Here is a 20,578-nt window from a genome sequence, read left to right as displayed (position 1 = left end):
TTAAGTTTCCTGGCACCCCTCAACTTGTACATAATTATCACGAAGTCTATGCATGTAATTCATAAATTATCCCATTACAAGCACATAAGACATTGACCGCTCGTCTGCATTGTACCTTGCATTTAATTAAAAGGTCCTTGCAGTGCGAATGTAAACATGTAGACCTCTGTTGATGGCTATTGGTCTCTACGTTACCAAATCCCTAAATACTTCATGAAAAAACAATAAGCATCATATTATGCTGTTAAACATCTTTTCTTACTTCTTTTTTCTCTTCACCATGTTCAGCTCAACCTCTGGAAGATTTTTTTTTTAATAGATAGGTGCAGGAAAAAAAATAAGAAAAAAAAATATTTAGCGATTTAGTTATGCACAGACCAAAAGGCATCAATGGAGGTAAATATACATTTGGATTTCAGGGACCCTTTGATTACATGTTGAATTGTTCCCCTGTATTATAGATAATACTGTATAAGACCTGTTCGGTTAGGGTGTTTTTTTTTATGATAAAGACTATTCAGTTGGGAGGCTTCAGTATGCTTACCGAATCAACTTTACTTATTTTCGAAGCCCCCCCCCCCCCCCCCTTATGGGCAACATCTAGTTACAGCGTTATAAAACCGAGTAATAGGCAGATAGGTATGTAAAGTCAGTAGGTGATCCACACAACCCATGCAGCGTTAACCTCTCCACCCCCCCCCCCCTTTTTCTTTGTCTCTCTGCCCCCCCCCCCCCCTCTCTCTCTAAAAGTTTAAATCTCCCCCCCCCCCCCCTCTCCCGATATGTTTCTGAAATACCTACGAACCAAAAGGCAATAACCAAATACATGTACTCCGTTCTGCTGGACCCTGCTTCACAAAGCTGTTCGTAAAGTTACGCATGACTTTACCACTGATTTTCAGTGGACTTTACGTACGACTGGAATGGAAGTGCCGATGTGGTTTTTTTTTTTCGTTACGTTTTAGCAAAGTACGACTGTGCTATCAATATTTCATCTACATTGGGGCAAAAATACTCTTTCAACTAAAAACGTGTGCTTACATATAAGAATAATCATTATATCTGCAAATTTCAACTTTAGCTATTGAAATTAACGATGATGAGGAAACCCACTTGGCTTGTCATATTTAAGTCGTTCGTAAAGTCATGCGTATCACTTTACGAACAGCTTTATAAAACAGGGCCCTGGTTTGAGACACACTCGTCATCGTAAAAACATTGTGTCACTCTGATTTGTATACTTAAGTAGTCTTCCGTGGGCATTTCATTGTATTACACTGTGCAAGAGATCCAGGGGTCAGTCCTGTCTGTCTGAATAGTAATCTCATTTCCTTTCATCTTACGCTAGTCTTTTTATTCATCACACACTGATTTTTTTTTATCATGGTCCAAGAGAATTGCTAACCGAGTGTACAGAAGATAGTTAAAAAAGAAGAAGAAAATCTAACTGAATACAAAGCTATTCTTGCACTGATTACTGAAATATTAATAAGACCATTATAACAGCGTCTTTTGTTCCGCTGTATTCATTTGTGAGAGGAAAACACGCTTGTGACGTATGTTATGTTACAGACTATTTGACATCTGATAGATGCGATGAAATTGGCATCCAACCTGCCCGAAGTTACCGTCTTGTGTATTCATTTGTCTTTGAGTGATGGAAGCTCTACACGGGTTTGAGATAAAATACTAATAGCGATAATCATAAATACAGTATACAAGCTGAAGATCATTTCTCACATTGTGTATACTCAACTTTCATTAGAATTTAAGAACGTAATACGTACAGCATAATGGCGTTTAACAGCGATATTTTTAACAGGTAGGTTTTGACAATAATATTAACGGCACAGATCTTTAACACGGAAGAGCATGTGTCGATGTTATGATTCCAAACCGTGAAAGGCATCGATTGTCATTTTATGACGATCACAGTCATTTTCGAATTAATTCGCCGTCGCAAACTCTCGGGCATGCTTGACTGCAATCGAATGCAAGGGAATACGAGCGAGGAATTCAAAATTTACATGGTGAACGACAATGTACAATCAAATGCACATGGGTGCCCCATCGCTGGCTCTACAAAAAGGAAGAAAGAAATGAAAAACTTCTCCACGTCCAGCCGAAAGATGGCGTGATTTCACTTAACAGCAGGTGACCACGAGCACTGACAAAATCAGAGTTCTCGCTGCCAACAGTTGCAAACGTCAGTTTTTAGTACACTGTATATAACCACTGAAAGGTGTCGCAAGGGGTTCCATCAGGAAACAATGTACATGAATCATATCTGACTAATCGTCATTCTGAGGTTATTCAATCAGGAATGATATTATGTTTTACTATTCTGAAGCATAAAATATGATTTTTTGACATTTTCTTTGAACCACGATCAATGGAAATTGTGAGGTGCAACTTGATGACCACGTCAGCTCACTCATATAATTATGCACATTCAGATCAACCGTTTGAAAACTGTTTTGCAAAAATGTAACTATACTTCCCTAATTTTATCCGATTTTGATCAAATTTTCACTACTGTGCTTATAGAATAATTCTATTTTTACTCTTTCTTTGAAGACAAACTTGTCCGTAATTTCCCTTTAAAAGCATGTAGTCATTCATAGCATTCTGTGTTTGTGTTTCGTAGTAGAGTAAAATGTTCTCTTTCATTTCTGCCATCTATTGCTCATATTCTGATTGTTTGTTTCGGGTGCAGAAGATCCAAAAGTCTCTCAATTGCTAAATTTGAAAATGATACCGAAATTGGCAACACGCTTTAAAGTATCAGGCTTTCTGTTTCTCTCAGATTGGCTCAAACTCATTGAATTTCATGTAATCCCATTTCAAGAAAAGATTAGCAGTTGAATTCAGAGGTGACAATGTTATAATGACATGCCGATAATTTAAGTAGTAAATATTTTCCCCATATAGATCTGATTGGTTAATATATCTCGTGCAGGCTATCGCTATTCTTACGGAGAGGATGTAAGAGTTCAGAGTTTTATCTGATCGCAGACTTTTTTACTCTGTCCAAAACTCATTTTACAGACTTTTGGGCAGTTGAAGTGCATTGAAATGTTCACAGTTGAATTCACTTGTTTTGTCATGAATTTGAGATGTTTTCAGATTTTTTTCCTCACAAGTACTCTCACACCCCTGCTTATACTGTTTGATTGCAGTTAATCTCTTGATTCGGAGATGTTGTCATACCTCATAGTGATATTATTAGCCGTCCATATCATCTTGAATAGGAGAATAATGCAGCCTATGACATATACCCTATATAGATACATCCTTAACCCTTTGTCTGCTATGTGAGTGCTGATTGGCACTCAAAACCCCACGAAGAATGTATTGCTTTATTATACACACTCTCCAATGTCATTGGCACAGAAACACATTTATAGCGCTCAACTTAGAGACATAGAGCACTATAACAATAATCATTATCATGCATTACTAATATGTTATTATGAGTCACCACGGTATTGTATTATGATGGGTTAATCTAGGAGTTTGTCCTTTGTTTCAATTTATAGCGTAACCTTTTGGTCACAATGTTTGATACACTGAATACCATGCAGGAAAAAACAAAGTATAGCACATTTTTAAGAGTGTGTATGGCAACCGAAGTATAAATTTTGGTTTTGGTTAAGATGGTGAGTCAGGGTTTGACTTTTGTAAGAAAATTGATTAATTAATTTCAATGAATATTAAAGAATATACAGTTCTGAGAGGAAGTCAAAGTTTATTTGAAGAAACTCGGTTTTGAAATGGCTGAGGTATTGAAAAATAAAGTAAGACAGAAGGTGGGTCCCAACTTTTACTAGGACCACTTTCCTTTTGGATATCTCAGCTCCATTTCAAATCTGTTTTTCATCAACAATAAACTTTGAATTCCTCCTAGAATCGTCTTTCAAAAAAGTTCAGACCTGAATCCCCATCTTAACCAAAAGTAAACCATCCATTTAATTCCGCACCGAGTTCAATTTGTCCTGCAGTATACAGTGCCAATCAGACGAAGAGAATGTAAGAAGTTTCCTGAAAATCGGACTTGAAATAAGAAGTTATTTATTATGAAAACTTAAAATTTCACATGTTCTCACCAATTACGTTCAAATTTGCTGAGGCTTCGGTCTATAATCATACTCGCTATTCTATACCTCCCATTGGTGAATACGTTACAAATATTATCGAAATCGTGTTTTTGTTCCTGATTTAGCAACTTCAAATTTTCCCCCCTAAAAGCTATGGTTGCTTGTGTCTTATGAGACTACAATAATTTGAGGCGAAGGGTACATCTCGCGACAATTGGATTCATCAAAAATAAAAAGAATATCAAGGTTAACCATAGTGAAGATTTGTGTACAATTCAATTACGGTGAGATTTGAGGTGATGGCATCCTCACTTCTACAAATCTGAATAATAATATGGTTGCCGCTATTTTCACTAATTCGAGAAAAAAAGGGGGGAATTAGTACAACTTTTTAATTTCAGGTCGATCCGATTGTGATGAAAGCCTTTCGTCTGACTGTAACTGAAGGAAAAAAAAAGACGCAAAATCAAAATTGAGCATGAACTAACTTAATCGTTATTCTCTGTGTAAGCCAACACAAAACCTAACTAGGACATGGTGTGGACTTATTTGTTTATAAAACAAACAAACAGAAAATCCCAACGTTTACAAAACGACTTTTTGCATTGAAAATGTATAGGGACTGTTACTTTGTAAAAGATGTGAGTTGTTCTTGTTGTATTGTGATTGTCGTTGTTATTACTATCATTTCGTTGTCCATCGTTCTTGTCGTTAATATTATGATGATAAAAGCTATTATCACTATTTATCATTATTACTAAGAGTAATATAATTATCGTTATTCTTGTTGATGCTGCTGGTGGTTGGCGATGCCGTTTTGATGATTTTACCATGACTATCAGACATTGGTAAGTGTGTGCGTTTTTTGATAGTTCGTGTATATGAATTATATATGCATGTATATACATTTTCTAGGTCTTCGCATAAAACTCAGTTTAATGAATAAAAATGAGACTGATATCAAGAAGGTTTGACTATCATTTATATTTTATCGGTGTTCCCTTATGGTTTCTAGAAATAGAAATATAGGGAAATATTATAACAACGTAAATACAATAGTGATATTACTTTTTAAACAAAGTACAAAAACATAGTTATATACTATGTAACAGTGGTATAAATAACATAGCCAGCAACAGCAATGCAAACATGAAAGAACCTATAGACATCAAAGAATTAGTTGTGATGGGACCCAAAATAAGAAATGATTAAGGGGCCCTGAAATCCAAATGCATGTTGATTTGTGTTGATTTATGATACCCTGAACATCACTTTTGCGGTGAAACGAATATCTAGAAACATTCCATATATTTCTAATGATTTTTTCTTTTATTTTTCTTCAGATTACTTGGGAACGCCCACAAAAAATCCTTCCAAACCAATCAATATTCATATTCTTGAGATGACATCATCTGTCAATCATTGCTAAAGTGCTGAAATGTTTAATAAAAGACATTGGAATGCACCTTCCCCTCGACTCAGCATAACTTGCATGTTTCTGTCATATTAATGTGACTAACAAAAGACATGGCGAGGGAACATGCAAGTTATGCTGAGTCGAGGGGAAGGTGCATTCCAATGTCTTTTGTTAAACATTTCAGCATTTTAGCAATGATTGACAGATGATGTCATCTCAAGAATATGAATATTCATTGGTTTGGAAGGATTTTTTTTGTGGGCGTTCTCGAGTAATCTGAAGAAAAATAAAAGAAAAATCATTAAATATATGGAATGTTTCTAGATATTCGTTTCACCGCAAAAGTGATGTTGAAGGTATTATAAATCAACACAGATCAACATGCATTTGGATTTCAGGGCCCCTTTAATAACTTATAAAGTGAAATTGATTGAATTTGAACCATTTAGATATGACATCAGGATCCTCAACACATTATACATTGAGAGGTATATATATCATTGACAGGGTCGGATCCAGGAATTCCTTAAAGGGGGGGGGGGCGCAAACAATATTTCTATTGCTATGTATACTTCCGGATTTCATCTCATTTTTTTCTTTTCATTCCTTTTGTTTTTAACAACAAATAAAGAGGGGGCACGCGCCCGGTGCACCCCCTCTTGATCCGCCACTGGTGTTGGTATTACTTTGCGAATTAGTAAACAAAATAGTTTTGCAGGTTCCATGACATTTTTGGTTCCTGCGACATATCGCACCCATGATTACAAGTATCTGCAGGTTAAGCAAAACTTACATTCTATTCCATCGTAAATAGCTGGACCCCGAACCTGCATGGAGCAGGAATAAGAGAGACCCCTGGACACCCTATTTCCCCTAACCCCCTCCCCTTCTAAATATATACCTATCTAAACCAATGTTTTGAATTACACGTCCTTTAAATTTCAGTCCTATAGGGTAAGCGCTCAGAACGGGGAATTTCACGCCGGAAGACCAACCGGCAATGTTTTTGTCGCTTTTGTTCAATTTAAATGTAATCTGAGTAGGCCTTTATGATAGCAAACACAGAAGGACCAACAGTGCATGTTATGAAGATGAAGTAAATCGAAAAATAAGAAACTGGAGTCCATTCCCTTTCCACTGTTATACTGTTAATTTGATGTCATAAAGAAATATCATGAAGTATCTCAAAGAAATTCCAGAAATCAATAATGGGTGGTATATAGAAGGCTTAACGGTGCACCACGTATTCTTTCTTGGGTATAGTCTAGCCCAAGATAGAATATCTGGTGCTTGCACCGTTAAGACTCGTTTCTACCACCTATACAGTATCTATAACCGCCACGGAAGCCTTCAAATATTAAAATAATATGTAATGTTTTATACTTGAAGATGTCAATTGAATTATACATCAGACTATACGATACAAGTGGATAATGCACAACTGGACAGGAAGAATCGCATCGGCGAGAGGATGATAATCATTATGTTTGATCACATTTTATACGTAAGTGAAACAAAGCATCCATTGTCCATTGATGGGGGATACAGAATTTTAACCATTTGCATGCAACATTGATTTATTGTCCATAGGATTGTGTGTGAAATTTGTGTACATAGGACTCACTGGCGCAAGAAGGGGTTTAAAACAGTTATCAGAGAGAGGGGTGGGGGTGGGAGTGGAGACCGTCAGACGGAGACATTTATCAGTGCTATACTGAGTAGATAAGAAAATGCGCTGAGACGTCTGTTTTTAATTAAAATGAAAAAAAATCTTGTCAAAAAATGCCGCTATACAGCTGTATTTTGATATCGAAATTTCTACCAGTAGCTTGTCCTGTTATTCATACCAGTGTTAGGAAGCACCATTTTTATCGCCACTGATATACATTGCATATCCAATAGCTAGTCCACTGCTTTGCTGCTACTGTTATATGCGTGGTACAGGAGTATGTTCTGCCACTCCTTCTGATGTTTGTACAGCTTTACTCTTCATTGGTCACGTGCCGGTCTTTACTATTTCAGTACTTGCACACACGGATTAACTGATAACCACAGAGACACGTGCGCACGCATGCGCGTTTTAGTTACAGATTTATCTCCAATGTGGATATTAAGATATAAAGATATATATATCTTTGATTAGAAACGAACAATTCCTTGACAATCATCTTCTTGCAGTTATATAATCTTTGATTTCTCCTATAAGCGTTATCTCTCCGTATCGAATCTATAAATTCAAATGAAATTATACAGCTTCGGCATCATCATGACACTTGTAAAACTGCTTTGCAAATATCTCGTAAAAATCGTTATTTTTTTCTACAATCTTAATATATGTCCGTGTGTCATGTCAAAAGAAATAACAGGAATCTTTATGTTGCAATAGTTGGATATCTATTTCCTCAAATATCTCGAAAGTGCCTTATACTGTATAACAGGGATACGTGGTTTTGCCAAAACACGGCCGCGAATGTCTCTGTCCGCATTCGCAGGAATTCTATTCACTCTGAAACATGAAATGCTAAATCAACATCTTCAGTTAATGTTGTCACTCCTCGCACCTTTTGTACATGTTGAATTTAACACTCAAAATGTTGGATTTACCATCACTATGAAGTGGTAAATCCAATATCTTTATAGAGTGATAAATTTACCATTCCGAGTATTAATTTTAACATTTTGAGTGTTAGAAACATTAATGTCATCCTCAAACCTTTTGTAAATTGTATACAAAAGGTTCGAGGATGACAACATTTAAGATGTTGAATTTACCATTTTAATTCAATAATTGTTTGAAGTGTTGTTGTTTAGTATACACACCATAGCTCATGTTGAAAGAGAGCACACACGCCCTTCATAATCATCATATTCATTAACTGTTATGATATAAAACGTGTGCTGTGTAGCGTCAGTTTTTCTTTGTCATCGTCTTCATTTCTTATTTTTCCTGTCTTTCTTTCCTCGTTTCTTTCAATAATGCCAGTATATGCAAGCATAATTTATCTGCATGTAGGCCTATCATTCATCTTTTGCAAAGTCGAATGTTTTTGTTTATGATATAATTCCTGATTTATTCTGTGTTGTTTTGTTGGAAAAAGAAGAATGAAAATAAATCAATTGAATTGAATTGATCTGGATTAAATTGAATTGAATTGAATTGAATTGAATTGAACTGAACTGACCTGAACTGAACTGAACTGAATTGAATTGAAATGAATTGAATTGAATTGAATTGAATTGAATTGAATTGAATTGAATTGAATCGCAAGTAACCCGTAATACTTGATCACTACATTTTATAAAAAGTCAAGCGTTTCACTAGCTGGTATTGCATCCGCCATTTATTGTCGTCTCCTTTGTCTTCTAGTGTTAATGTCAAACCAGATGTCATTGTTTATTTCAAAGATACCGAAGACTAAGATTGTATGCCGACTTGCTTGGGTGACTACGAAAGTGACAAATTTCGCGTGTCGAGTTCTTCTATTTAATGTCGCACAAATTTCACAATTCAGGCGTCGTTGCATCTATTACGTTATTTTGCGAATCCTATACGTAGCGGAAACCTGCGTTTTGTATGACAATGCCCTTCAGGATAGGTCATCCTTTTTTTTTCCCGCTTGTAATGTTAGCCTCCCTATATAGATAGACCCTATACATAGGTATAGCCTATAGATAGACGCTATAGGGTCTATCTATAGGCTAACATTACAAGCGGGGGAAAAAAAGGATGACCTATATATAGTTCGATCGTGAGGCATTTAATTCACTGTGAATTTGCAATTCTTTGTTTTGTGAATGTGTGCATGTCGCGGTAAGTGCTATGACTGTTGACAACTAACAACACCAAAAATAACAACAACAAAAACTATTAAAGACGAAAAATGTTAATAGTTTTTAGGGCGGCAACCACACAAACTTCGATCGTAACTCGTAATTCAATGTAGGGATCACAATACTTTACTCAATTCTACTCACTTTTTGCCCAGACCACTTTCTGTCGTTTTTGTTCTCACTCTCGGTCAAGTTATTCTGTTCTGTTTTGCCAAGTTTTTTTTTTTTTTTCTCTCTCTCTCTCTCTAAGTTTTTATGCTCACCGTCTACCTTCTGATACGGTTGTCGCGTCCCGTAACAAGGTAGAGTTGTGTCTGCAGTGGACCTCGCCCTCTTGACGGTGAGCTTTATCTGTGTAGTGTGTGGAAGAAAGGGCTTCACTCCTACCGTCGTACGTACCGCCCCACGACTTCCACTTTAAAGTTCGTCAGACATCCCTACCCCCCCCCCCCTCTCAAAAAAAAAAAAAAAATGAAAAGAAAATACGAACGAATGAATCAATAAACACCGCTTTTGTCGAGAGGTACTGTATACTGTATTAGGAAGTCGCCCGGACCCGTCCCGTGCAATCCGTAATTAATAGACTTGTCACTCAGCATCCGTACACCATCGTCTGAACCACAAACCCAAATTACTGTACCTACAGTGGATGGACACATTCTGACCCTCCCAATTTGAAGCACTTTTTGAGACTTCGGGAGCTGGTAGAGTTATAGAGAGAAACTCGCAAGAGAATCTTTGCGGCTCCTTCATGTCATCATACGCCTAAAAATGGCTGCGTTTGCATGCTCAAGGCGTAACGTGGGAGATAGTTCCCTGTATCAGCTGCTTTCACTAACTCTGCTTGTCGTCGCTGCTCTCGTACCCGCTGCGTCGGGCGTTGGCCCAGGCGGAGACGTGCTGGAGGAAGGATGCGAGGAATTGCAATACGAGGACACCACAAATCACACCAAATATTACGAAGTCCTGACGGTACACTTCAATGAAGTCGCCATTCCTCTAGTCATCGCTATATGGATCCTTATCGCAGCGATTGCAAAAGTTCGTAAGTAGAACTTATTCGATTTTGAAGAAGATTTCCTGGATTCATCCCACTATACATCTTCGACTTCGAGTACACATGTACAACTTTAGAGTCTAATACAATTACCAAATATGCTCTAGTATCCGGGTATTGTCTATCTTGTCTAAGAGATTATTCTATTATACAATTTATCTATGAATGTTTTTACTAATGATCTGTGAGCTGTACATATAGATATGTATACAAAATTTGTATTACACTTTTTCTTTTACTGTTGCATTGCTTACAAATACAAGTGTTCTTTATTTGCTCTTTCTTTTCTTTCTTTTGAGCATGCGGGGTGGTTGATTGTATTCTAACATTAACAAACGCCTTTTTTAAAGTTATTCAGAATTTGGATTGAAAGAGTTCCTTTGGTACTCTGGCAAGTTTTAATGTCACTAAAGAAAATAAATACCTGCAAATGTGCAGGTCCACAAGTTTTCTGTAGGGTCTGTAAGTTTATGTCCTGAGGAATATTTTTTTCCAGCATTGTAGTAAGGCTATGTTGGTCCAATATATTACAGGCAAATAGGCAAATAGACGTACCGACAGCTGACCAAGGATACTCATTATAATATTTCCTTTTTTTGTGAAAGGAAAACAATGATAAAAGGAAAAGAAATTTATAGAGTAGTGTTTGGTGTAAATATTCTAAAGAGAATGGAAAACGCCACTAAACACAAAACAACAAAATTACAGACCAATTCAGAAAAAAAAAATCATGATGAATAGTTCTGTGTCAAAATTATGTGTTGTAGTTTAAATCAGGTTATAGATGTATACATTTATTGCTACTGAAAAAAATAGCCCTTATGTGGGATGTGAAAAAAAAAATGTATCATGCCTACCTTGAAAGTAATTTGAAACATGTTGAACACAAATAGGTGATGGTACCAGATGAAACCCTTTCCCTGATTGATGTTGGTTAGAGCAGTCACTTGTGACACATGTATTGAAAAAGAGGCCTCAGAATCAGATACTTATCATTCAACAACTGAAAGGGAAATTCTATCCTTGACATCATGTTTCTCCATTAGGGTGGGATTTCACGGAGCACGCGAACGATTTGCGAAGGACGCGAATGACAAAATCCGACATTCGGAAAAGTTTTTCTCCGAATGTGTTCCGACAATGAAGCCGAAAACTATTGTTGCGCATTTTGTGCGAAGTTTCCACGACGTTTATGCGAATGTCGTGTGTATCATTGCTAAAGTACAGCATGTTACGTACACGAAGAACACGCGACGGAAATGCGAACAACGAAACATTTCCAATAATCATGGGAGAAAATGTACCCAAGGAGAGGTGGCAGCTGTCTTGAGTTGAATTTTTTTTTCTTTCCTCTATTTCTCCTTTCTTTTTCTCTCATTTCTCTATCGTGTGCTTGCCTACATTCTTTTTGCTAATACCTATCTCCACTATAGTAACGAGCATTTGATTTTTTTTTTCAGTTCCTCCGACACATAATCTCTATAGTTCAAATGAAATTTTACATACTTAAGATTAATTTTAAGTGTATTCTGCAATTTTTTTTTGTATATCAAACATTTCTTTCTCTTTGCTAGTCTTTAATTTCTTTTGTTACTATAGTTGTTAATAAAGCTTTGATGTTTAGATGTATTCTACAATTTTTATCTGTTAGAAAACATATAAGTCATACATCCCCAAACGTGCGCTAAACGTTCGCGAGAATGTCTCAAAAGGTACGCAAACAGTTTGCGATTACGTCGTAAAATGATCGGAAAAACTTCGCAGATTTCGCGTAACATACGCGAGACATTCTCCAAAGTTTCGGAGTCTGTTTGGGGTTTCACGAACATTTTGCGAACATCGCGCGTGTCTTTCGAAGGTCTTGCACATATGACGAGGCTTTAAAGACACTTTCGAGAACAATTCACGAGCAAATCACGACCAAGTGTGCAGAAAAGGTTCGCAAAAAATTTCAAACTTTTTTGAAATTCTCGCCGAAGAAAAAATGACATTCGCGAACAACTGACAACGCTTCCGAACCCTCACGTTCGTTTGGCGAACTTTTGCAGACTAAAATAGGAATGCTGGATTTTGCCATTCGCGTCCTTCGCAAATCGTTCGCGTGCTCCGTGAAATCCCACCCTTAGACAGCAGAAAAATCAGAGGAGTAAATTAGTGAAAAACTTTTTTTTTTTTGTGGGGGGGGGGGGAATGCTGTAGACACACACTAAAAAAAGTAATGAGTTGTAATAAAAGTTTAGAGTCAAGTGAAGTGGCTCTGTGACTGAGGTGTTTGAGCAGTTATCTGTTTATTTTGTACACACACTAATTTTAGTTTTTCTGAAGTATTTTGGCACAGACAGAACATTTTCATTGAGGAGGACATACAAAAACATAATTACTGTTACAACTCTTTGTGTCAGTATACCAAGAACAGGTCAAGAGATTTTTTTTTTTCTTGAGAGAAAAATGAATTGTTTTTTTTTTGTTTTTTTTTTTGTACAAAAAAAAAAGGAAGTGCTGCTCCACACCTACAGTGTACATGTCATATAGAGTTGCCAGTTTGTTATACATTTCATAGCTTTCTGTGTTTGTGTTTGTCTTGATTTTTTTTTTCAAAATTTTCACTGATCTACTTCTCGGATTTTCCTGTTTTCATACAAGGCAACATCAGGATGGAATTCCCCTTTAACCCAAAACTGGTTTTTAAAAAAAAAAGTCAGCCTTTTTTTTTCTCCTACTGACACAGACTGAATCTTTCAGACTAACCAAAAAGATACTTAGCACTGTTTTTTTTATTAGGTGATCCGAGTATCCTCTCGGATCACCTTCTGTATCTGTACGGATTCTTTGTTGGTGGTTCTTCTTCTTCTTCTTCTTCTTTCTTTATTTCTGGACAAAATTTGTGTATCGATTAGCTCAGAAAGTGTTCTTCTTATCAATTTCAAACTTATACCATATATGTATCATGTCCCAAAGACGACGGGTCTAATAAAATCATAGTGATCAGTCGACCGTGACGTCACTATGACGTCATTATATGAAAACACATTCTCAATCATATCTCATCAATGGAATGGAATTTTTCAATGAAATTTACGTCACATATATTTCAAGTTATGCGCATTCTACTCATATTCTCAAAATTCACATTTTCTCTTAAAACGCGCGCGTACGCGCGCGTTGAAATATTTGTATGCTCAAATCGAGCTCAAATTTTTTTTGCACACGTTTCAGACCATTTCGAGCATTTTTTGAAAAATTGAAAAAATCGGACGGACGCGTACGCGCGCGCACATATACGCATGCACAGCTCATATGCAACTGAAATTTCTTGTTTTTTTACGTTTATCGGATGCCTGAAATGTCAAGGAATATTTCTACCAAGTTTCAAGTCAATCCGACTCAATATGACGTCATACGGGCCCGTCAAAGTTGAAATTCCGCGCGCGCGTCAATGGCGATATACAGTGCAACAATGCCAAAAAACCGCCAATTTTAAATCCGATATTACTCGTCAGGATGGACGGTGACCCCCCATTTTCTTTTCATATTCTGAAAGCTGATGAGTTGTACATGTCATTTCATGGGTTGGCGATGCTGAAAAAATGATTAAAAGATATCAAATTTCTTAATAAAATAAAAAAAGTAAATTTTCAATATGACGTCATCAAGTTTCAAGTTCACTCGAGCGTATCACACTAATCCTTTGCCAATTTTCACCCAGATTTCAGTATGATGTAGCTTATTAAATACTCTTTCATTAATGTATTAACAACATTTTGATTGGATGACGGCATCACCTCGTAAAAATGGATTGAAAGTAATCTTGTCAAATTTGACCAGTTTACGTGTTATCTCTATGGGAGTGCAGTTTTTCTGGAAATGAAAATTGACATGACTATCTTTATCGAGCACTAGCTCCCTTTTGCTTCGGTGAATTTCTCCCAGATTTTAATATGTTGTAGCTGAGACTTTGGGCTATCGGTAATGTGCCCTCCATTTTTTCATTTGATGTCGGGATCACGTCCAAAAACTTGGTTGAAATTAAAGCTTATCTTCGATGTATTGAGATATTCCTTTCTTTTTGCATCTTTCTTTGCAATAACTCGAGAAAAACAAGCTCTATAAGCATAATATTTTGCACATGTTTAGTTCATGTCACGTACATTATTTCATAAAATAACAACTACTTGATCAGACACCATCTTGGGTATGTAAATTAGGGTCAAAGGTCATAAATGTTTTATCTTGTATCTTGGTGAATACATGTCCTATCTTTCCCATATTTTGCACACGCAAAGACCATGTTACAAGAATCATTTAACAAAATAACCACTTTTTGCTCAGATGCCATCTTGTCTGTGCAAAGTGGGGTCAAAGGTCATATGTACTTTTTTCGTCTATCTTCGTTATGACGTGTTATCTCTATGGGAGGGAATTTTTCTAGATGTGAAAATTGACATGGTTGTCTTTATCGAGAACTAGCTCACTTATCCTTCAGTGAATTTCTCCCAGATTTTAATATGTTGTAGCTGAGAGTTTGGGCTATCGTATTATGCAATTTGTTTTTTCATACAACGTCGGCATCATGTCAAAAACTTGGTTGAAATTAAAGCTTATCTTCGATGTTTTGTGATATTTTTTTCTGAAACTTTCTTTGCAATAACTCAAGAAAAACAGCCTTTATCACCCCCATATTTTGCACATGTTTAGTTCATGTCACGTACATTATTTCATAAAATAACAACTACTTGATCGGACACCATCTTGGGTAGGTAAATTAGGGTCAAAGGTCACAAATTGTTCATCCTGTATCTTGGTGAATACATGTCCTGTCTTTCCCATATTTTGCACACGCAAAGGGCATGTTACAATAATCACTTCACTAAATAACCACTTTTTGCTCAGATGCCATCTTGGGTGTGCAAAGTGGGGTCAAATGTCAAATATACTTAATTCTGTATCTCTGTTAGTGGATACGGAATTCGGTACCAAAGATGGCAAGTCTGACTTCCTTTTCTAAATGAGAATCCAAACATCACATGGCCAATGTCTCCTCGACACAAATGAAACCGGTATGGTCATGCCTATTGGGATCAGGACTCAAATCATTGATTTTCGAAGAGATCGGATCACCTAATTTGTCAGTGTTGACAAATTCCGGTTCTAGTTCTTTTATGCCTCCGTCACAAAGTGCCGACGGAAGCATTTTGTCGTTTTTTTTTTAACTTCCTGAGTTCCTCTTCTTTGTTTATCTTGTTCTGAAATGCACCATGACTGCACTAGAAACTCGAGTTACTTCAACAGTCTGAAAATAGGCTAAAAATGCGTAGCTTTTAGTATCTATGGAAAATGAAACAAGTGATAAAACAGCAGAGTCATTTAGAATGAAATCCTCAGGTTATTAGTGTGGCACTAAATAGGCCATAAATCTGACACTTTTGAATGTTCACACTTGTGAATAGGAGCTTTACAGACTGTAGCTCTCCGGCCTTTTTTCTTTTATTTGTATTTTTTGTGATGAAGAACTTCCTCTTAAAATTAACTCAAAGATTATAATGGTTATGTAACAAGTGCTTATTGGGAATTAATGGTGGTTAAAGCAACAAGTGCTTGTGATGGCTAATTTATGCTTGATGACAGATACCGTGGTAGTGTCAAGAAATTATGAGGAGAACACGAATTGAAGGGGATGAGAGGGTACTAATTGTACCATACTTCACAGAAATAATTTTAATGAGTAGTTTGGATGACTTTGAACCTTTCCCCCTCATAGTTCTGAGCCTGACAAGGTCAGAGAACATTTACATCAATGTTTTACTTTCTAATTAAGTTTGTTTTGATTGACAGAAAAAGTTTGTGTTTGTTTGTTTGTTTGTTTGTTTTTGGGGTGATGTACATGTGTGTTTGCGTGAGTGTTTCAGGTCAGAGATCAAACGTCATTTAGATGACATTTGCATGATATTCACATGCACAGGGCTCATCATTAGTGGTGGCCTGGTGGCCCAGTGGTGTGGGGCCATCAGGAATAGATGCCGGGCCACCATTTCACCACAACAAAAAAAGTTAGTGTCAAGCCTTGATATTGGTTACAGCCGGTGACAGTAGAAATTATCAGGGTGACACACATTGGTTTAAGCCCTCTCATTTCCTCTAAAGGCTCCAATGGCAACAGTTGTATTATTACAATTGTATGAGATATGGGGGATTTTATTGTTGTTGTTGATGTTGTTGTTGTTGTTGTTATTGTTGTCAAAAAATGATCTTGAACAGCTCAGTCATCCTTAACTGTTGGCAACTCGGTGGTCATGGACAAACACATTCTAGCCTGTACAACAACAAGGACAGCAACAATCAGTAGGACACCTCATCTTCCATTGGCAATATTTATCACAAGTCACTCAGAAAACGTGAAGTGAAATCCTGACGAAATGACCGCAGGGTATGACAGTCAGTGGGATCTCAAGTGATTCAATTATTTTGTATTTATTTATTTATATATTTATGTAGTTTTTTAACCTGGAGCATTCAAATCATTTTTTTTTCTTTTTTAGTACCAGGTATGCTATTTGCTTATCTCTCAAGTTGCACCAAGGACGTATCTCATACCTCCATGGTTGCACATTGTATCCTCTTCAAATGTGATGCAGTCAAAATGCTTGAGTTTCAGGGCTGGTATCCTCATTTTCTGATTGCAGTACAACACCCCCATGTTCCTGCAGTTTCAAGCAATATTTTGCTCTTCGTGGTAATGTTTATGAAAAGAAAGATGGGGGTGGATTGTGATGATTACCTCAATGTGATCTTGCTTCATTACTAGAATAGAGAAACAATGACATGCAGTTTTAAATGTTATACAGTACATGTACACATACGCATATATTTTCTTTTTAAGCATAATGAGGGAGCACCTGTCTTACTTTTTACAGCAGACAGGGGGAATAATAATCATAACTGTGAACATATCTCAGTAACAAATAGAAGAAAATGTATACATTCTATAAGATAATGAATGAGAAATTTAGTGAAATGGTCTTATGTTTCCTGTAGAGCATTGTCCTAACTGTGACATCATATATTATTAAGTCTTGTATCCAGGAATAGTGATGTATCAAAATTATAAAAATTCATTACTTTTGAACAGATTCTCCAGTTTTCTCCCACTCCACTGGTGTGTTCTACTAATATTTGTGCATTCACTCAAGCCACATTGGTGATATTCTATTTGGGTTTCATGCCTTTTGTAAGTTCAAATGAGAACAAGCTTATCTGGAGCCTCATACCGGTGTCTGGTTTATTTTGCCCTTCATCATGCGATTTTGTCGGGTTTGCGCTTTTGACGGAGTGCAGCTCGTCACATCATCGACAGGAAATCTGATCGAGTTACAGGGATGGGTTGTGTGATTAGAAAGGAAATTGCTCTGTTGTTTCCTCAACGGTGCAATGTTGGTTGCAGGGGATGATGTACAATGACCAAGCACTGCTGATGAACAATATGTCTGGTTGTGCAGAATATTGGCAAAACATAATGAAGTCTCTCCTTTTTTCTCTCTCTCTTCTTTTTTTTTCACTCCCTTTTTTTTTTCCCTCCCTTTTTTTTTCTCCTCTTTTTTTCTCCAGTAGGCTATTTAATTGTTGTAATTCTTCAGTTCCCCATACCTGTAGTACACTCCATGTCCCAGTATTAAAGTGATGGATTAGATTTGCTGTGTGCACCTGTGCATTAGCAGTCAGTCTTTAAACTGACCACATAATATTATACAGGATATCCCAAGGCACTCACATGAATCAATGACACATTTGTCTTGTAACCATCATAGGATTACTCCTTTAAACATACTCTTGAAATTGACAGGGTAAAGAGAGACTCTCACTGAACTGTACAGCCAAGAGTTTAGACAGACATGCTTGAATACATACCCACACACAAGCAACACTGATACCATTCTGACCTTGAGTAGATCATGGCAAGTGTGACATACTCTTGTATATAGCTCCTTTTTTTTAATCTTCAAGTACAAGATTAGAGCCTTTTATGGTATTGATGGATGAGCGATAACATTGAAGAGATCATTGGTGCCGCAAGCAAGAAAGTCTATTTCCTGGGATTTTGTCCACATCAGCGATTGATTTGGTTATGCTTGGGTCTACATACAACAGTATTAAGGGCTTTTTACACTTGTGTTTCTTAACCCCGGACTTTCTCTGACCCAGGACTATCGTTAGTCCCGTACCAATTTTTTCAGCTTTTTACACTGGCCAGTTAGTCCCGTACTATCTCTTGTCCGGGGCTAAGGAGAAAACTGACCTTTTTACACTCGTATTTCCTAGCCCCGGACTTTCTAAACCACATGAATATTCATGATTACGCTGTGCACTGTACACGTACACGCACGCACCGGCAGCACTTGATTACCTCGTTTCTGATTGGTCAGTGGGGGTCGGACTTCGTCTCCGTCGCTTAGCCCCGGATTATTTTTTCGTTCTGTTTACACTCACTTGCTTGGCACCGCAATTGCGGTGCTAACCCTGCTATTTTGCAGGGCCAGATAGTACCGGACTATCAGTGGGGCTAGCCCACTTTGGCAAAAATGAGTGTAAACAGAAAGTGGGCTAAGGATAGTCCCGTACCAACGGCGGGGCTAAGGCCCCCCCCCCCCCCCCCCCCCCTTAGCCCCACCGTTGGTACGGGACTAAGCAAAAATTTACAAGTGTAAAAAGCCCTTTACAATGTAATTAGTAGTCTCTTTTAACACGTTGAGGATGGGCTGATTTTGCTACAACACACATTTCCCATAGACACCTATTGACCTGCCCGAGTATACTCTGGACTCATCTTCAACGGGTTAAACATGTAGATCTATACACAATCTCAGCCGTCAGAGTAAATTTTCTCTTCATCAGGTATGTATTGTCAGTGGAGGAAACTGAATTAGTCAGCTGCAGCTGATATGCCGCAGCTGATATGCTGCAGTGAATATAGGTTTAGTAATGACCTGATGATTTGAGAGGATTTGTTTGAGATTGGTAATTGATGTTTTATTTGATGAAGTAGATGTGTATCTAATTCATTAATTGTTTGATATCACAGCACATGGTTGGCATAGTCATGTTCACAAGATTTTTTTTTTCTTTGTCAAGAAAGAGGGAGAGAGATTTGCTGCAGTTCATTTCCAAGCATTAAAATGCTTTGCCAAGTTATTCTAAGAAGGCAGACAATAAAAGTGTGACAACAGTCTGTAACAGAAATGTCAGTGGAAGGTAAAGGGAAATACAGTGTAAGCAGAAAGACAGAGCAAATAGAGTTTATTCTTAACTTCTTGTATTGTAGTGCTACATGTTTGCACAGTGTTCTGACAAACATAAATCTCAGACCATGCATGCAGTACTTACTTATACTGTGGATTGTGATTCCTGGTCAGATAGCTACATTACACATAATATTATAGAATGGGTGGGGGAGGGGGTATGTAGGAAGTTCATATGTTGTATGTTCACTTATGTAGAACATTTCATATGATCATAAAAAGGGTACACACACGCCCTGAAAAATATAAGTAATATATTTTATTTAAATTCTGCGTTTGTATATATTTTATAAATTTCATTTGCATGACACGAAAAGTATACCTATAAAGTGAACTTTGCTTAATTGGAAGGTAGAAATGTAGTTTTTATAGTCAGCCATTTATTAAAATGTGCCTCCAAAAGCAAATTCATGTTTTTCACTTACAAGTATGAAATGCACAGATTTGACTCTGCTGGGTTGCTGTGGACCTGGGTAACAGTAAACATTTGTGAGCTATCTAGTGTACTTTGTATACAGTACGTTGCTCAGGGGGGAATGTACATATGTTGAGTGGCTCAGAACGAAAATCCCGGATGAATTTATGCATCGCTGCCGATCGAAGTATGAGGTGGCTGTGGAGGCACCAGCGTTCACCACAGGGCACAGTTGGGAGCGGGATGGGGTGGTAGCAACAGTTTAAAGGCACTATCACTATCTCTCTTTTTGCCACCATCCCCTACCTTTAATTATTATGATTTTCCCCAACTCTCGACATTTCATATTTATTGTTAAGATTGCATGTGGCGCAATGATTGCTGTAATTGCCCTCTCTTTTGCTTGTGAGATGAATTTTGGCTGCCTTCCTTAACTGCGTACTGTATGGTTTAGCAAGTCTGATTTTTCGC

The 20,578-nt window shown here is 37.2% G+C and overlaps 1 protein-coding gene across 1 annotated transcript in view; it reads left to right on the top strand.

Moving 5' to 3' along the window:
• Nucleotides 1-9,946: 9,946 nt before the first annotated feature.
• Nucleotides 9,947-20,578, top strand: part of LOC139735969 (probable Na(+)/H(+) antiporter nhx-9) — a 64,275-nt gene continuing 53,643 nt past the window's right edge. Inside the window, exon 1 of the mRNA XM_071646727.1 lies at nucleotides 9,947-10,390. Within this exon, the coding sequence (XP_071502828.1) occupies nucleotides 10,117-10,390 (274 nt within the window). The 5' untranslated portion in view covers nucleotides 9,947-10,116. The remainder of the gene's footprint in view (nucleotides 10,391-20,578) is intronic.

The sequence above is a fragment of the Diadema antillarum genome, unplaced genomic scaffold, assembly GCF_040938485.1.
Source record: "Diadema antillarum isolate AM-2024a unplaced genomic scaffold, OU_Dant_1.0 scf00000028, whole genome shotgun sequence".
Classification (NCBI taxonomy): domain Eukaryota; kingdom Metazoa; phylum Echinodermata; class Echinoidea; order Diadematoida; family Diadematidae; genus Diadema; species Diadema antillarum.
The sequence above is the reverse complement of the archived record's forward strand: the minus strand, read 5'-3'. Positions and strand labels throughout refer to the sequence as shown.